We start from the raw sequence: 19,272 nt of genomic DNA on the forward strand, positions 1-19,272 counted from the left end.
TAGAGCTACTGCATCCATAGGTGTAGGTCAAGTTAATCAAATTGTATCAGATTACTCTTTTTATCTCTCTTCTTTTTTCTTCTAGTTGAGCTCTGATCATTCAGCCATTGAAGCCAGGTCAAGTGGGCATTATCTGCAACTGTGGGTGTTCTTGTGCATATATCCTCTCTTCTTATCAGCTGGACACTTCACTGTCTAGTATAGTCCTCTGTGGCTATGTCACTGACTCTCAGGCAGAGGTTTTATTGCAACCCATGGCCAACATCTTTTTCTTGTAATATTTATTTGATCACTTTGCATTCCCTTTGGAATATTTGGCGATTTGTGAATTGCTTCCAAGAGATATGATGGGATATGATGTGTTTCAGGGGCTGTGTTGTTGTGTTTACTAGATACAGCCATATGAGTTGGGATGGAGTGTCTTCATTGTGATTAAACTTCTTGCTTAAGTAGCCCCTGTTGGCTTCTGGACCCTTTAGTTTGTTTTACAAGCCAGAAGGTCCAGCTTCACACTGGTTTATACTTGCAAGCTGCCATTTTTCTAATAAGATGCTCTACTGTTGTAGCAAAAGGCTCTGTTTATACATTATTGTCTTCAACAAGAGATATCTTAGATGTACTTTAAATATGCCTTTTAGTGACCTGTCCCTGTGTGTGGTAAGTGAACTTGTTGTTGTTGTTGTTATGAGCCATGGAGTCGGTTCCTACCCATAGTGACCCTGTACAGAGTTTCCGAGGCTGTAAATCTTTACGGGAGCAGAACGCCCCATCTTTCTCCCATAGAACAGCTGGTAGTTTCGAACTGCTGACCTTGCGGTATGTAGCCCAATTTGTAACCACTACACTACCAGAGCTCCTTGGTAAGTGAACTACGGACCCATATATACAGGGTCTGTCGGAATAGAGCTGAATTAATCCTGGCATCGCCATATGAATATTTCTGGAACTGTCTTAGGGAATGGGGTAGTTGTGTGCATCTGGCCTTGTAGGCATTAAAAAAAAAGATGAGATTGCTATAAAATTTCCATTTAGAAGGAAATTCACACTACCTTGTCATCTGGATACTTGCCTCTGGATGGCAAGAAATGTGAGCCTTTGGATCAAAGTGTCTACTGTTTTGAACAGATGAACAATAGGTAGGTTGATAATTGCTAGAGTTTTGTTGCCCTTGCAAGTCAGGGAGTGAAGCTTCAAGAAGAGATGGAAGCAGAACAGGGAGTATTGATCACATACTACAAATGAAGATGGTTGGCCAAGGAGAGCACAGAGATTGGACTGAGGCTGGAGAATAATGAGAAAAATCCCCTATGGACAGAACCAAGCACAGAAGGGACGACTGTAGGAACATCAGAGGGTTAGGATGCCTACTCACCTTCTTGGTCTGTCTCTTGTATCTGTCTAGTGGGAGATGACTTAATTTTCATCAGTTTCAGATACATGCTGCATTAGGCAAGTTTGGGGCTCTGCCTGACCACGACCTTTCCTGAGGGCATCTTCTGATGGGTACTGGACCACATGATTCCACTCTACTTCCCACTCAACCAACTGATTAGATGAGGGTGGACCTCTTAGCCAGGTGGGAGGAGGGATGCCTCATCATTGTGTTGGACTCAGCCAATCAGAGTTTTCTAAGAGTTTGAATTAAGATACACAGAGAAATTCGGGTGGGCAGTGGGCTTGTAATGTGAGTGCACAGAAGGAACAGGTTGAGAAAGAGAAAACAGTGAAGTAGGTGCACAGGGATACCTCTGGTGTTCCAGTCCTTGGGATTGGAACTTTGTTCTCTTTTCCCTGGATTTTCAGAAATATTTGTATCCCTGCAGCAATGCTCCCTTTTCCCATGAGTTGATTGAGAGGGCTTCTCTTGCTTGCAACCATTGACTAGAATCAGTGTTGAGCATGATCAATGTGACAACCACTAAGTGCAGACTGAGGCCTGATGATCTACTCAGCAGTTGGTTGTTTGTGTATGTTTGGGGGTGGGGCATGAAATCACTAAAGATAAAAGGATCCCCCAAAGCTCTGTTCTTTTTCCCATCCTAGTTACTTGGTTACTCTCCATCTTCCAAACCAACTGCCCAGAGGGATTAGTAGATGAAGCCAAGAAATGTTTCTGCCTCTAGGACTCTGACCCCAGAACCTCTGGCTCAAGAGTCTCTCCCATCACTAACCCTTGTCCCACATGCTTCCTGCCTCCTTTTCCCACCTCTGCCACTCCATGGAATTCTCCACTCCCCAGACTCTGACTTTCTGAGGAAACCATGTAGAACATTAACTCCCATGGCAGTCAGTGCGCCTCTCTCTCTTGGGAGATGAGGAGCAAAGAACAGCTTCCTGCAAGCATTTGCGTATCTTCTCCAACTGTCTTTCCCTTACCTGTGTTTTAGACATAGCTCTTCATAGCCCCAGGGTCTTCCCACATTCAGTCTTCATCTCTGTGTGTGGATAAAAAGATGAGGAGGTGCAGGGGTGGGAAGAAGTGGGGTCTCCAGCTCCTCACCTCAGTCATGATGGTGGAGGGGAAGGTGCTGTTGTTGTAGACCCAGCCATCAACGCAGGGCTCTGTGGCCAGTGTGGAGTTGGTCTCTGTGCCGTTGGCAGAAGCTGGTCACCACTGCTGGGAGGTGAAGTGGAGGCAAAACTCAGGCTGCCCCTGCCTGTTCCAGGGCAGCCAGGCCTCCAGCTCCATATCTTGCTGAGGTTGGCATTGGCAGGTAGGTAGGTGGTAGTGGTGGGTGGGGATGGCAGCAGTGAAGTTCTGCAGGACAATATGCATAAACATCAGGAGTGGGGGAGTGTAGACAGGATGACCTGGATCTTCTGGAAGCAGCCAACACCCCCTAGTTGCTGCAGGAGGTCATTGAAGGCCTTGCATGGGGTTAGGCCTTACGAGAGCAGCGGCTACTAAGGCTTTCTGCTTTATGACCTGTTGCCTGTCTTTTGGTGCACTGTGCTGGGCTGTTCCCTCAGCTCATTGGTTCCTAGGCCCCCCCGATTGTCAGCAGGAGATTTTATAACTTCTTACAGGGAACCAAGTTAAACTGTGACTTGTGAATGAGATCATTAATTATGAAGACCCATAGACTCATGTATTGCCCAAGTGGGTCTAAAGGGCAGGGGAAGTTGGATCAAATTTAGGAAACTACTAAAGTTTCTGACTACTGGGCTAGAACAGATGGCCTCCGTGTTCTTGACCATCATAAGACCCATCAGTTGTCCAAGAGCCACCACCCCACTCCTGCCACAATTTCTCAGGCAGCATTTTCTTTATGGCTGACATAGGGCACCTTGGATGCCATCTTCACCAAGAAAGGGAAGTATTAAAGGCAGCTGGGGAGGCCCAGCCTGGTGTGAGCATGAAATCTGAGTGGAGGCCCCCTCTCCATACCAGGTCCTACCACCCTGAGCCAGAATGATTTGGGGCATCGGCTCTAAAGAGCCAACAGAAATATCCCAGGAGTCATCAGAGCGCAGCAGAGCTCTAGGCAGGAGCCCTGGTAGTGTGGTCGTTATGCATTGGGCTGCTAACCTCAAGTTCAACAGTTTGAATCTATTAAATGCTCCCTTTGAACTTCTGGTATGGTGCTGTTTGAACCACAAGGTCAGCAGTTCAAACTTACCAGTCGCTTCTTGGAAACCCTACACAAGGTGTATGAGTTGGAACTGACGAGACAGCACTTAACAACAACAACAGCAGGCAGGGGTAGGGGATGCGACTTGCCTCAAGATCCCCAAATCAGCAGAAGCAGGACTAGAACCTCCTGTTCTGTCTCTCAGTCCTCGTCTTGTCTCCCTGCTCCAGGTGGTTAAGATGCCAACCCAGGTTCCTGACGTCAGTCATCAGAGCAGTGCTGTTTGAAGCACTGCTGGTGGCTCTTGGGAATCGAGTGGGTCCTGTGATGGCCAAGAAATCCTTGGTGTGTGTGGTGGGGAGTGTCAGCACCATTGGGGGCACCAGGATTGGGGGCACCAGGGCTCTAGATGTTCCAGGAGGTGGTGTGGGCATGGTGATTTCAGCTCTGCCAAGATGTGTCTTGGGAACTAGAGACCTACTGTCTGAGCTGCTGTGAGCTCTCCCAGGGTCTTCTGGATGTCCTGGGCCACCAGCCTGGCTAGCTTGCCCTGACTCAGCTTGGAAAGGCAGTGTGGGCAACTTGAGGGATGTGGACTTTTCCCAGGGGCTGAAGGGCTGAAGGGCAGGGTCACATGCAGAGGATAGGGCAATGGGCAGCCAAGCCTGACTGAGCAAGTACATGGCACATGTAGGGCATGGCTGGCCCCCTCACTCTTACAAGCTGTAGGCTCTAATGGGGCTGTCTGGTCTCATGCCACTTCAGGCTTCCCTGGCACAGGCGACTAGACATCCCATTCCTTTCCCAACTGCAACCACAAAACTGTCTTCCACCCCCCTTTTCATGAGTTTCACCTTTAGTCCCTTTTCCTTCCCTTTCTCATTTTCCCCTAGAGGGAGGAGGAGAAGAAGAAGCTGGACCCTGGGGGTAGAAGAGGCCAAAGTCTCAGTGCCTCACAGTTGCTGAGCAATAGAGGGGTCAAGTACACATATTCTGGGGCCAAATGATCTGGATCCCATTACTGGCTCCACAATTTACCACCTGTGAATTAGAAAAGTTATTTAACCCTTATGGGTCTTGGCCTCCTTATCTGTAAAATAGTAATCTAGTACTTACCTCCATAGGATTGTTGTTAGGTACCATCGAGTCAGTACCTACTCATAGCGACCCCATGCACAACAGAATGAAACACTCCCTGGTCCTGCACCAACCTCATAATCATTGAGCCCATTACTGCTGCCACTGTGCCAATCCATTTCATTAGGGAGCGGGGGGTGCACCTGACCCAAGCCATGGTATTTTCAATAACCTCATATGGATGTGAAAGCTGGACAGTGAATAAGGAAGATGGTAGAAGAATTGATGCCTTTGAGTTGTGGTGTTGGAGGAGAATACTGAAAGTGCCATGGACTGCCAAAAGAACCAATAGATCTGTTTTGGAAGAAGTGCAGCCAGAGTGCTCCTTGGAGGCCAGGATGGCTCAGCTTCGTCTCTCCTACTTTGGACATATTGTCAGGAGGGACCAGTCGCTGGAGAAGGATGTCATGCTGGGTAAGATGGAGGGTCAGAGAAGAAGAGGAAGAGTCCCAACGAGATGGATCAGCCAGGTGGCATCATTGATGGCATCGAGTGTGGCGGTGGTAGTGAGTTTGGCTCAGGATTGGACATTGTTTCATTCTGCTGTGCATGGGGTCGCTATGAGTCGGTTCCGACTCGATGGCACCTGACAACAACATAGACCAAGAGGCAGTTGTTTACACAGAACAAGGGAACACTGAATGATCTAAAGTCAGCAAAGACATATGCCAGGGACGTATTCTTTCACCATACTTATTCAGTTTGAATACGTATGCCGAACAAGTAATCTGAGAAGCTAGATTATATGAAGAAAAGTGTGGCATCAGGATTGGAGGAAAGCTCATTAACAACCTGCAGTATGCAAATGATGCAACCTGGAAAGGGGAAGAAGACTTAAAATACTGATGAAGATCAAAGTCGACAGCCTTTGGTACGAATTGCACCTCAATGCAAAAGAAAACCAAAATCCTCACCACTGGACCAATAAATAGCATCATGATAAATTGAGAAAAGATTGAATTTGTCAAAAATTTCATTTTGCTTGGGTCCACCATCAACACTCATGGAAGCAGCAGTCAAGAAATCAAACGATGTATTGCAGTAAGCAAATCTGCTGTACAAGACCTCTTTTTAAAGTGTTTAAGAGCAAAGACGTCAGTTAGAGGACTGGATTAAGGTGCGGCTGACCCAAACCATTGTATTTTCAATTGCCTCATAACGTGTGAAAGTTGGACAATGAATAAGGAAAACTATAGAAGAATTGATGCATTTGAGTTATGGTGTTTGAGCACTTGTGGACTGACAGAAAACAAACAAATCTGTTCTGGAAGAAGTACAGTCAGAATGCTTCTTAGAAGGAAGGATGGCCAGCTTTTGTCCCTCATGCTTCAGCTATGTTGTCATTCAGTCCCTGGTGAAGGACATTATGCTTGGTGAAGTGAAGGGCCACCAAAAATGAGGGAAAGCCCCAAGGACATAGATTGGCATAGCGGCAGCAGCAATGGACTCAAGCATAGCAACAATTGTGAGGATGGCACAGGACTGGGCAGTGTGTCGTTCTTTAGTGCTATGAGCCGGAACTGAGTCAACTGCAAGTAACAACAACAACAACAACAACAACAACATGGGCTATTAAAGGAACCCAGTTGGAGCAGTGGTTAAAGTGCTTGGATACTAACCCACCAGCTGCCCCTGTGAAAAAGATGTCGCAGCCTGTTTTTGTAAAGATCTACAGCTTTGGAAAGGAACTCTGGTAGTGTAGTGGTAATGAATCGGGCTGTGAACCTCAAGGTCAGCAGTTCAAAACCACCAGCTGTTCCACGGGAGAAAGATGAGGCCTTTTGCTCCCTTAAAGATTTGTAGCCTCAGAAACCCTGTACAGGGTCGCTATGAGTCAGTTCTGACTCCACGGCACATAGTCACCACCACGACAGCTTTGGAAACCCTATAGGGCTCTTCTACTCTGTCCAATACAATCACTATGAGTTGAAATTGACTCCATGGCAGTGGGTTTAGGGTTTTTTTTTTTTTTGTGTGTGTTATCAATCAGAAGGGGAGCGAGGTGTCTCCATACGATAAGCATTGGACTGCGAACCTCAGTTTGAGCCTGCCAGCTGCTCCGCGGGAGAAAGCTCAGGCTTTCTGCTCCCATGAAGATCTGAAGCTTAGGAAACCCTATACAGGGTTGCTATGGAAAACCTGGAGAGAGCAGTTCTACTCAGACATACATACATGGGCTTGTCTTGAGTTGAAATTGAGTTGGAATTGGCAGCTAATTTGTCTTTTGGTTTTATTTGAATGTCTCAGAGGAGGAGGGAGGAAGGAATGATGGGGGAAGGGGCTTTTCCAGTTCTTGGGGATGGTAAAGTCCTGGTGGGGGCAGGGCTGCCTGTTGTCTTGGGCTGAAGCTGGTTGGCATGACGTGGGAGTGCCATTGGAAACAAAGGAGACACCGTATGCTGCACGTAGTCAGACTTTAATAATGTGGTCTTGGTGGGGTCTCTTTGGGGAGGGGGAACTTGGAGGAAGTATTTCCCCGAACCACAGCCCCCACGCTTGGGCTGCCACCCTCCCTCCCCACTCCTTGTCTGGATGACATGGGAGCCCCTTCTCAGTCTCCAGAGTCCCTCTTCTGTCACGCAGAGGCCTGGAGCGGGACCATTTGCTTCTGCTGCTCCTGTTGATGTCTTCTCGGCTTCCGTCTCCTCCTGGGGGCAAAGGAGTGGTGCCCTGGGTGTGTCGGCCACCCGCTCTCTGCCCTCACATCTACTACTCCCCACCCTGGGAGTCCCAGGAAGGACTGGAGGAGACTTAGCCAGCTAGGGAAGCCGAAAGGCCTGGGTTTGAGTCTCAACACTACCCCAGTCTGGGTGCGTGACCTGGGGTACGCCTCTGCTCCTTTCAGGGCCTTCTTATCTGACAAAAAGGAGGCTAGACCAAGAGGCTATGGGCTCCTTGTGGCTCTGAGGGCTGATCTCGGGTGGGGAGGGTGTGGCCAACCTGTTGTCCAGGTCCAGCACCGTGTCGGGTAGTGGCTGGCCCAGCGTCTCTGGCAGGAGAGCAGTGGCAGCACTTGCAACAACAGGGACTGCGCCGTAGATGAAGAGAGGTATGGAGGGGTAGAGCTCGGCCGTCATGCTCACCAGCGGACTCACAATGCTTCCCACTCGGGCCATAGTGCTGCCCATGCCCAAGCCCATCTGCCTGTGAGGACCACAGTTCTGGTAAGAGTGCGGAGGTGCTGACCACACCTGGAGCCAGGAGACAGTTCAAGTCCAGCCTGAGCCCCCGAGCCCCGCCAATTGCCCTTCTATTTCCCATTTGATTGGCAAACCAACTTGGCTTTTGTTTGGGCAATTTTTAAAAAGGGAAGTTGGGAAGGGTCCTGGCCATGAAATTGGGAAGTTTGAGATTGAATTTTATCTTTGCCTCCAGTTTGCTGTGTGACCTTGGAAAAATGGCTTTTCCTCTCTGAGCCTCAGTCAAATGAGGCAGTTGGATTAGATCAGTGGGTTTTGTATCACCTGACTTGTTATGGTTACAGTTACCCCACAGACCTATTGGATTAGAATGTGCAAGGGAAGGAATTTGGAATCTGCATGTTAAGTTCATGCTTTGTGAGAACAATGCTTAAAAGCATTGCCTCAGGAGACAAGTTACTTGGGTTCAAATCCTGGTTTTATAACTCACTATCTGTGTGACTTTGGGTAAGTCACTTAATCTCTCTGTGCCTTAGTTTTTTGTTTTCAGGTTGTAAAATGGGAATGATAACCACACCTGTCTCATAGGCTTGCTAGAAGGATGAAATATTTGACTATAAAAAGTTTAAATTGTGAACATATTGAGCTTTATACTATATTCTTCCCCTGAAATCCCATAGGGTCAAAGGTCAGTAGCCAGGCCCCCTTAGGGGTCTTAGCCAAGTAGTCTAGGAAAGCTTGATATTTCTTTAACATCTTACATTTTTTCTAAAAAGCTCATGTGAATTTTGTATCCCATTCTTAAAACTGACATGTGACTTTTGTTTCTTAATGTAAAAATACGCCCACCCCATCTTGGCGCTTGGAAGAACAGCGCTATATTTATCCGATCTCCCGACATATTCATGTACCGTTATTGAAAAGTGTGGTTCCCATGATCGGAAATGACTTTCATGTTTGTGGTCTTTGGTTTCAGATGTACCGCTTGCTTTATAAATGGAATTTAGATTTGATGGAGGTTGAGTGGGGGCCTTCGATTCACTGTTCCTGGGGTGTGTCACCTGGGTTTCCAATTGGTGGCTTCCTTGGAGACCTTCTTCTAGGCTCAGGTAAGGGTTGGGAAAGCAACCTTACCTGCATTATCTAGGCAGTCATCAGAAACTGTGTATTGAATGCCTTGGATACGGTTTGCTCGGATGAGTGTTGGGAAGGGGTCTAGGTTTTCACCCATGTGTAAGGGAATGTCTTGCACCTAGATACCAACCATCTTGCCCTGCCAGGTTCCCACTTACCGGATCACTGTGGGATACAACTCCCCGGTGTATAGGAAGATGCAGTTGAAGGAGGCAGCCAGGCAGCCCTTCCCCAGCACAGCAAGGGAGGTTCGAACAATGGACTGCTCTAGAGAGAAGGAAGTGGGGACAGAGGGAACTTGGTTGGGAGTATGGGCTGGGAGGAATTGGCTTCCTTTCCTGTGTGAAAAGTTGGGCCATGTCTGGGGATGAAGCCCAGGATGAAGGAGGATCCAAGGTAGTCATGGGTGCTCACCCCGAGGTATCACCCCATTGACCAGGATGCAGATGCCCGCCAGCAGCAGTGAGGCCATCTGGGCAGGTCGGCGGCCCAGGGAGTTGATGACAAGGAAGGCCACAAGCTTGGCAGGCAGGTCCACGGCACCAAAGATCACCTGGATTAGGTAGATGCTGACCCCAAAACCCTGCAGGTCCATGACCAGCCCATAATAGGCAAAACTAGTGGCAAACCTAGTGGAGAGGGTGAAGAGTGGAGGTGTTAGGCAGGCTTACATGTGCTGGACTGTGAACCACAAGGTCCCCGGTTTGAGCCTGTCAACCACTCTGCGGGAGAAAGATGAGGCTTTTTGCTCCCGGAAAGATCATCAAAGCCTCAGAAACCCTATATATGGGGTTGCTGTGAGTCAAAACTGACTTGATGACACTTAGCAACAACAAAAAAGAGGGGTGGTCATTCAGAATAGGGGTGAACTTCACTGGGTATCCTGTTTAAGGAGCTGGACTTGTCCTGGGTTAATATTTCTTCAGATTTTTAGAATCTAACTTAACGATGGGAGCAATCTTATGCCCCACATTTCCCAGTCTCTAACAATAGTGGCCCTGGCAGATTAGGAATTTTGCATTTAGTTTTTCTGTAGATTTACCTCCTTTTCATCTTAATCTTATTTTTTGATGTGGGCCTAAGAAAGGTGGCCAGGTCTAAAGCTATGTCTTTAGGACTTAGGTATTGGAAGAGGCTGGAGTTATGTAGGTCTTACCTGTGTCCCAGGGATGAGTACTGTACCTATTTAAGATGTCAAGGGATCACAAAAGGAAACTTATGTCACTGGCTAGAACCTACAACTAAGGATGATCCCCTTAAATTTGAAGATTTGGCAAGATTTTTTTTTTTTTTCTGATTGTTCTACAGGTGTGGGGTAGAGGTTGCTATGGTGACGGGAGGGAAGGTAGCATATAAGGGGAATGTGGCCAGAGGAAAGGAGTGTCAGCCTGGCTCTAAGCATTCTTGATGGACCATAGTATCTTACTGTCCATGCCAATGTGTCTCGCAGGTACCCAGAGGCCAGAACAGTCTCTAAATGTTTTGTAAACCAGGTTGGTTTTTGCCTTTAAGATGTGATTCTGTTGGCTCTGAGGGATCATTTGAGATGAGGTGTTTCTGTATTGAAAAAGAGTCAGTGAAGGGAGAAGGAGAGATGAGTGCTCTATTTGGAGTCTGGGACTGAGCAAGGCTGGAGGGGTCTGATTCTTCAGGACTCTGCCTGGTGGGGGATTATTGATTTTGTTATTAGGTGCCCTCAAGTTGGTTCCGACTCATAGCTACCCTACGCACAGCGGAATGAAACACTGCTCAGTCCCGGGCCATCCTCACCCTATGAATTCATCTTTTTACTGTTTGGTCCCTTCCACCCACTGTATTAGCTCCTTCCATCCTGGCCTTTTGACCTCTTGGTCTTTCTGTCTCACTGTCTACCAGTCTGTGTGTCCGGACCTACCACAACATAGTGAGGCAGAGGAAGAGGTGGCGAAGGGTGGGGCAGCGCAGCAGCTCCAGGGCCGAGGCCTGGCCTTTGCCTATGGTCAGCTCCTTCTGTAGACTGGCCTTGAGCACCTGCCGACATAAGCGGGGCTCAGGGCCTGGGCCCTTCTAGAGGCCCTTCCCAGTCCAACTCTGCTCAGGGAAGCCTCCTGAGTCCTGAGTTCAGGGATTGGGGTGGGTGAGGGAAGGTGGGGCCCTGGTGGGGTCTCACCTCTATGTTCAGCTTGGCCCCCTCTTCCTGCTTCCCGTTGATCCGGGCCACCTTCTGTAAGGCCTTCAGGGTGAGGTCCAGTCTCCCAGAGGAGGAGTACCAGCGAGCGGATTCAATGAAGAACCTGGTAACAGGAGGCAGGTGGCTGTTGGCATGGCCTCAGTTCTAGCCTGCTGGGCTGGGGACAGGGGTGAGGGGTGGGCTTTCCAGGGGCCGTTAATGGGATTTTATTTATGGTTGGGAGTCCCGAGTCTTTGCCAACTCTCTCTGTTTAGTACCACAGGAGAATGCCCGGCATGGTGTGGACTCATTCCCTCAGCCAGAACTCAGCTTGGGTGTTAGGCAGGGGGAGTAGTACAGAATGACAGGGGGCTGGGGGAAACTGGAGTAGAGGAAATCCTCGGCCTGGCTTTAGACATCCTTGACCCTCTGGCTTTGACTTCCTATTCTGTGGGGTCGGGTGTGTGATGTGCTTGGGGAAATGCCCTGTCCTTTGTAGCACCGCCGCACACTCACCAGGAGTAGATGAAGAAGGCGAAGAAAGGCACAGAGACGAGCAGCTGCAGGTGACGCCAGTGCGGTACAGCATAGGCCATGGCAGCTAGGAGGAACTGGCCCAAGCTGTAGACGTAGCCAACCAGGGTGCCCACACAGGCTCGGGTGTGGATAGGCATCCACTCCATGTCTAGAAAGAGGATTCGAACAGGTTGCCAGGTGGATGAAGATCCCTGGAGCAGGCAGGCAAAGACCCTCTTCCCTTCAACCAAACCCTTATCTGTGTCCAGGCTCTGCAGAAGGTGCCTCAAGCGCGATTTGGTCACAGGTTGCATGTCAGGTAGGCGGATGGGGACCTTTGGTGGAGGTATGGATGGACAGGTGGGTTTAGACTCCTCAGGAACTGGCCTCTTCACACCCTGATGTTTTTCATTCCGCCCAACTACCTGGCTAGATCCACCTCCCTTCTGAGCATTCCTGGTCACTGAAGCCCCTCTGTTCCTCCTCAGGCTTCAGTGGCCAGAGCAGCTCAAATGGAGATGATGGCTTCTCACCATCCTGGAGAGTTGTGGTGAGATGGGACTAGCTCTCCATTGTCTGTGGAAGGCAAGGTCAGTTCCATGTGGGATCTTGATTTGACTCTAGGGGAGGGGCTTGGAAACGCAACTGGACATTGGGGTTGGATTTCTTATAAGTCCTGCCCTGTCTCACGGAATCTAGAATCCTTGGGGTCCTTTTTGGACTTGAGAAGTGGCCCTGGATAAATCTCTACCCTCCTCCTTGTCTGAGGAACAGGAAAGATGGTCTTTCAGAACATCACACTGATGGCCAGCGGACAGTCTAGAAATGTATTTGGTCTCCATGATGCTGGCTTACTGTATATTAGAGTTACTTGCAAACATTAAGAAGGGGAGGTTTTACCTTGAAAAAGAGTCATGGGACCTCCTGGTTGGGACAGCAGCAAGGCTGTGGCTCCCAGGTCTCCCTTTTAGACACAGTCCCCACCATTCCCTAATGCCTCTAGCACGTGTCAGTCATTCCATGCCTGACCTCAGCAATGGAGTTTACAACCTCATGTCTAAATGGGGGGCCAGGGTGATATGAACCAGAGAAGGGTGTCGTGCTGCCTGGAAGGGTCCAGGAGAGGTGGGCCTGGGAGAGGAGGCAGGGAAGGAGCTGTTGGACTTGGTGGTCAGAGGGGATTGGGGAGGACCCCTGTGATGCCCTCCTGGCATCCCTTACTCAGCGTCATGCAGTTGATGGCAATACTAGCCAGCGACATGCCCGAGAGAAGCCTGAAGGTGCAGTAAGTTGGGAAGTTGGGTGCGAAGGCTGCACAGGTCCCTGACACGGCTGTCTGCAGGTAGTTTAAGATCAGAATCTTGCGTCGGCCCAGCCTGTGGGGGAGGGAAGACTTGAGGAACTGATGGGAGGGGGTATCAGGAACGGGGCAAATAAGGCAGAGTGAGGCGTACTTGCCCTGGGTGAGGACTTGGGGGCCATTACTGAAGTATCTGACACTGGGGGACTTGTCACCCAGCAGCTAGTCCTTCCAGGCATGAACCACGCAGCTCTGGGTGACTGACCAGGTGGTGGGAGGGTTGAGGGAAGACCTATCTCTTCTGTGTGTGGGGTGCACGAGGTATGTCCCCACACACTGTGAATAGACTCTTATCTCTTTTGAAAGAGGAATGGAGTGACTTGTCCAAGGCCACACAGTCTGTGAGTGGCAGAGGCGGGATTCGATGCCCTGCTTCAGCCTGCACAACTCCTTCCTGTTCACCTCTGCAGGATGCCTGGGTTGGCCAGAGCCGAGGTATTCACTCTGTGGGTTCTGTGTTTGAGTGAGTGTGTGTGTGTGTTAGGTCAGTCAGAGACTGAGCTGGCAATATGGACCAGTGTGTTGTTTCCTTCAGAGTCGTTCAGCTTCAATCTGTTAAACGTACTGTGTTTTTTTCTCATTGTTGCAAAAATGATGGAAAACTCCAGGAGCAGATGGTACCCACAGTTCTACCTACCCTGGTCATTCCAGGGATGGGGTCCTTTTGAGGATCTGTGAAGGTTCCTGTTAGGATCCCTGTGTGGTGCTGGGCTACTAACCAAAGGGCTGACAATTCAAATCCACCCAGAGGTAACTCAGAAGAAAGACCAACTGGTCTACTTCAGGAAATCAGCCACTGAAAACCCAGAGTGCTACTCTGAAACACTTAGAGTTGCCGTAAGTCAAAATCAACTCAACAGGAAGGTCCTGCACTGTGAGGCTGGGGCTGTAAGTCCTCAAACCAGCCCCAGATGGGAACATCAGCCTCCCACACAGGCCCCTTGTGCCCAGCCAAGAAGCCTCCAACCCTCGCCCGATCCCTTGGCTTTTCCCAGGACTGACCTGTCTGCCAGGTACCCAAACACCATGGCTCCGAGCAGCACCCCCACCATGTACAAGGACTGACCCAACTGACGAAAGGCTCTGTGAGTGCACACGAGGTCCCACTGTGGGAAGAGGGGCAGAGATGAGCCTGGGCTTCAGGGGAACCTCTTCCTCTCCTTCCACACTCGCCTTCTAGGGGCTGTGGCACGTTTCCCTCTGAGTCCTGCGAGCTGAGAGCACTTTTTTTTTGGACTTGTCAGTGAATACCTTTTCTACAACGAGTCCCGTTTTGAATCTCATTCTCCTTCTTCCTGTTTGGGCCTCTGGAGAGCTTGAGACTCTCTATGTGTGTCTGAGGGGAAGGCAGAACCTGCACGGTGCACGCAGAATGGGGGCCCCAGCTCCTCACCTCAGTCACGATGGTGGAGGGGAAGGTGCTATTGTCGTAGATCCAGCCATCGATGCAGGGCTCTGTGGCCCCTGTGGAGTTGATCTCTGTGCCGTTGGCAGAAGTTGATCCCCACTGCTGGGAAGTGAAGCGGAGGCAAGACTCAGGCTGCCCTTGCTTGTTCCGGGGCAACCAGGCCTTTAGCCCCCCATCCTTGCTGAGGTTGGCGTTGGCAGGTGGGCGGCAGTGGTGGGTGGGGATGGCAGCAGTGAAGTTCTGCAGGGTGTTGTGGGAGGCCATCAGGATCAGGGGAAGGACCACCAGGGTGAGCTGGATCCATTGGAACCGGCCGACGCCCCCCACCTGCTGCAGGAGGTCATTGAAGGCCATGGGACCAGGCCCAGCCAAGCTGCTGGGGGTCGAGGACTTCCAGTCCCAGATCTCTGTCTGTGTGTCTGTCTGCCTGCTGTCCTTAGTCTGAGGAAAGGGGCTGCTGTGGCCTCCGCAGCTGAGTTGCTCCCGGAGCAGAATCTGAGCTGGCTCTGTGGGGGACAGCAGCCTGGCCCGGCTGCCCCTCCTCCCCTCCCTCACTCTGGACTCAGGCCCTCCCTTTCCCTTGCAGCCTTTTCTCACTTTTTTTTGTGTGTGTGTGGCTGCTTAGCTTTCAGGGTCTATATGGGCCCGACCCCTGCACGGGCAGTGTTGAATCCTTGGTTTGGAGGAGTTAAACTGTGACTTGGTACCAGAAGGATTAACCCTGCTAGTACCCTGTGAAATTTCTCCAAGTAGGTATAAAGGGCAGGAGAGGGTGGACTTAGAGTAGGGGTGGCTGAAGGAATGAACTGGAAAGACCCATCTGGACATCTGAGGGCCGGAGGGGCAGAGTGGGACTTGTTTCCCCTCTTCATCTGGAGATCAGACTCTGGGAAGTATGGTGGCTTCTTGAGGGATTTCTGCCCTTCTGGTAGACAGCATCTAAGCACTGTCTTTGGGTAAGGTTGCCAGATACAATGTAGCATAGCCTGGTAAACTAGAATTTCAAACCCATACATTTCATTTTAGTGTAAGTAGTGGAGCTCTGGTAGCGTAGTGGTTACGAATCGGACTGTGAACCGCAAGGTCAGCAGTTCGAAACTACCAGCTGTTCCGCGGGAGAAAGATGAGGCTTTCTGCTCCCCGTGTAAAGATTTACAGCCTTGGAAACCCTGTAGAGGATCGCTATGAGTTGGAACCGACTCCACGGCACATAACAACAACAACAACAACAAAAGTGTTGCTATGAGACAGAATCGACGTGACAGCAAAGAGAGGCCCGTTGCAATAACATTGCTGCTGCGGAATCAAACCCAGGCACAACTTGGCCCGTTCCATCCCCACGAGGGGTCTCTTGTGATCCACAGGGTTTTCATTGGCTGATTTTTGGAAGTATATCTCCAGGTCTTTCTTGCTAGTTCACGTTAGCTTGGAAGCACCCCTGAACACCGCTCTGCGTCATTGCAACACACATGCCTCCAGTACAAATGGGCAACAGCTGCACATGAAGCGAATCGGCCTTCTGCACGGCAGGTCAGACGTCTACTGCTGACCCACTACTGCCCCCGGCCCCCATGCAATATTGCTGTTGTGGCTAAGTGCATTCAAGTCAGTTCTGACTCACAGTGACCCTGCAGAGGGTTTCTGAGGAGTGACTGGTGGGTTTGAACAGCCAACCCTGTAGTTAGTTAGCACTCCAGTGCTTATCTGATAGCCCCACACCAGGACTCCATGCAATATTGTTGTTGTTAAGTGCCACTGAGTAGGTTCCGACTCACAGCGACCCTGTATAGGGTTTATAAGGAGCAGCTGGTAAGCTCGAACCGCCGACTTTGCAGTTTAAACTGACCTTGCAGTCCAGTGCATTAACCTGCAGCGTCATACCATATGCAATCTTAGGGACTTATTTATACTAAGAAATTACTTACTGATATAAAATCTAACGTTAACAGGGTCTCCTGTATTTTTATTTGCTAAATTTGGCAACTTTAGACTTTGGTCTTCTTGAGTGAGCTCGTGTTTTACAGGATCCCGGCTGTGTACAATTGGAAGAAATGTTGATTAGAAACTGCTCTCAAAGAAGCAGAACTCAACTCATCACCATATGTGATGGAGGTTGAATCGCCCAGTGTCTCAGCTTTCACCTTCTTGATGACCCAACCTAAAAAAAAGTCTCCCACTGCCATGTTGTCTCTCTTCATAGTTTTATTTTTGTGATGAGCATGAACTTACTATATTTTTAGCCCAATTCTAGGACAATTACTTTAATTCCTCCAACGGTTTAGTTCCTGAGTCTGGTCCAGGGCAGCATAGAGCTCTAGATGAGATGGGTTTCCATAGGCTCTGATTGGTTGGGACATGGATGAGATGCTAAGAATGCAGGTCACAACTTCTCATGTTTTGTTGTTGTTGCATTGTTAAATGCTGTTGACTCATAGTCAGTTCTGACTCATAGCGACCCTGTATAGGGTTTAACATGAACTCTAGAGCCAGCCCACATGGATACTAATAATCGAGCCACGCTTACTGGTTTTGTAACCATGGGCATGTTTCTAAATAACTTTCCACCTCAGTGATCTTGTTTGCAAGATGGAGATAATAGTTGGGTCGCTGTGAGTTGGAACCAACACTATAGCCCACCACCAATACCACCCACCACCTCATTGGGTTGTTGGAGGGTTAAATATAAACAACTTAAAGTAGTTCTTGCTCCAATATTTAGTGAGTATGTGCTATCCTTACTATTTATTTCTGGCAAATCACACTGAATGAATTTTATATTGGAAAGATGTCTAAACACATCTTACTTTAAAGCAGTGGTTCTCCACTGGAAATGATTTGGTACCCTAAGGGACATTTGCCAATATCTGGAGATATTTCTGGTTGTCACAACGTGGTGCAGGGAGGAAGGGCGTTTGTTACTGGAATCTCAAGATTGAGATTAAAGATGCTACGAACTGTCCTTTGATACATTAGGCAGCTCCTACAACAAAGTATGATCCGGTCCTAAGATATCAGTTGTAGACACTGAAATATCCTGCTCTAGAAGATGTCTCAGATTTATTTGGTGTTGTGACCAGTTCTCATATCTGCCTGGCTATGGAAATTCCCATCATACAAATGATTCCTATCAAAATATTGCTGAGAACCACAATGTTCTCAATTGAGTGAGGAAAAGTTTTTGCAAGGTGAGGGAGGGAGCTCTCCTTGCTCTACTTTAGAACTCCAAAGTTCGGCAGTTCTCTCTCCTTGCTGCTCACACCACTCAGCCACTTTTACCAGGATATGACCTGGCCTGCCCTGCACCTCATCCAGCATGCCTCTCCAGCACACTCTAACTTGATTGTTGGGCCTGGTTTACCCTGCTAGACTTCTCTTAGACCTGGATGGTGTGTTTCCTATTGGGTCTGTGGCTGTCTCTCTCTGTAACCTGGCTTCTGTTGACTGTCCTTCCACATAATAGGTAGATGCTTGGACACATGAGTACGTACAGTTTGATAGTTTTATAGGAGGTACTCCAGGCACTGTACACATTTGGTAAGCAAATGGCCATTGTTGTTGTTGTTCAGTGCCGTGGGATTGATTCTGACCCATAGCGACCCTTTATAGGGTTTCTGAGGAGCAGCTGGTGAGCTTGAACTGCTTACCTTGTAGTTCAAATGGCCTTGCAGTCTGGCACATTAACCCACAGTGCCACACCAGGACTCCAAATGGCCATGGTTGTTGTTGTTATGTGCCATGGAGTCGGTTCCAACTCATATTGACCCTATATAGGGTTTCTAAGGCTGTAAATCTTTACAGGAGCAGAAAGCCTAATTTTTCTCCCACGGAGCAGCTGGTAGTTTCGAACTGCTAACCATGAGATTAACAGCCCGATTTGTAACCACTACATTACCAGAGCTCCTTAAATGGCCATGGTTGTTGTTGTTGTTGTTATGTGCCGTGGAGTCGGTTCCGACTCATAACGAACCTGTAGAGGGTTTCTGAGGCTGTAAATCTTTATGGGAGCAGAAACCCTCATCTTTCTCCTGCGGAACAGTTGGTAGTTTAGGGGAAGGAATATTTATTATCCTACTCTTGCTGTTCAGAGGGGAAGCAATCGTGTTAGAAGTCAAGATGCCCTGTTATCATTGTGCAATTTGCCCAAACAACATTTTTGTGTGTTAAGTTAGAAGGGTGTTTATTGTTCACTGAGGCCCTGGGGTCCATGAAGTCTTAGACTATTGGCTCGTTCAAACCTATTCTGTCTAACTTCAAAGCTATGGCTCTTCTCTGCTATTTTAGAGGTGTAGACTGCTCAGCTATTCAAGTTATGGAGATCATGTGGTGTTGAGCATATAGAACGGAATAGAGGAGACCCAGAGAGGGATGCGGCTCACGTCTGCCTCCCTCCTCCCACCCAGTGTTGGTTCTGAGCTGGGACGCTGTAGGTGTCCAGATGTTTGACAGCATTCTCTAGGCCAAAGTACATAAGAGCTCAGTGGCCTGGGGATGCAAGGACAGCTGGACAAACAGCTTGGAAGCTGCCGGGCCAGTTTCCTGCCAGGACTTGGTGCCTTCCTGGGGAGTGGGAGGAGTGCTGAGGGAAGGGGCAGATGTTGGGCCTCCAAAAGCACCCCCCTGTGTCTAGTACCTGACCAGCTCTGAGTCCTACTAGTCCAGAAAAGGATCCATTAGGGACTGGAGAATCTGAGTTGTGGTTGGCTCCTGGGATGATCTGGGTGGCAAGGGTATTCCCCATCAGCCTCTTAGCTCTTGGAGGATTTCTAGATAGAAATTATTCCATGACATTTAGTTTGTGGAGTTGGAAACTATCCTTTAGGGATCATCTGGGCCACTAGATAACTCAGAATTGGACT

At 49.1% G+C, this 19,272-nt stretch overlaps 1 protein-coding gene and 1 pseudogene across 1 annotated transcript; both read right to left on the reverse strand.

Annotated features, from left to right (window-relative positions):
* Positions 1-4,006, reverse strand: part of LOC102829020 — an 88,206-nt pseudogene extending 84,200 nt beyond the window's left edge.
* A 3,278-nt stretch (positions 4,007-7,284) lies between these two features.
* LOC102814168 (solute carrier family 22 member 6-like) lies at positions 7,285-15,046 on the reverse strand. Its single transcript, XM_006875031.1, has 10 exons — positions 14,402-15,046; positions 14,011-14,114; positions 12,870-13,024; positions 11,649-11,817; positions 11,133-11,256; positions 10,878-10,993; positions 9,398-9,612; positions 9,142-9,250; positions 7,650-7,853; positions 7,285-7,357 (listed from the first exon to the last, which is right to left on the reverse strand). The coding sequence occupies exons 1-10, from the start codon at positions 14,768-14,770 to the stop codon at positions 7,285-7,287; spliced, it is 1,638 nt and encodes a 545-aa protein (XP_006875093.1). The 5' UTR covers positions 14,771-15,046.
* Between the last annotated feature and the right edge of the window lie 4,226 nt (positions 15,047-19,272).

This window comes from Chrysochloris asiatica, unplaced genomic scaffold (assembly GCF_000296735.1).
Source record: "Chrysochloris asiatica unplaced genomic scaffold, ChrAsi1.0 scaffold00310, whole genome shotgun sequence".
NCBI lineage: Eukaryota > Metazoa > Chordata > Mammalia > Afrosoricida > Chrysochloridae > Chrysochloris > Chrysochloris asiatica.

Bases quoted from the DNA above. Each gene is read 5' to 3' on its own strand.
- LOC102814168 (XM_006875031.1), bottom strand. From the start codon at position 14,770: ATGGCCTTCAATGACCTCCTGCAGCAGGTGGGGGGCGTCGGCCGGTTC. The intron at 13,025-14,010 runs GTCAGTCCTGGG...CCTCCCCCACAG, and splicing joins TTTGGGTACCTGGCAGACAG to GCTGGGCCGACGCAAGATTC. The intron at 10,994-11,132 runs GTGAGACCCCAC...TTATGTCGGCAG, and splicing joins GGGCCAAGCTGAACATAGAG to GTGCTCAAGGCCAGTCTACA.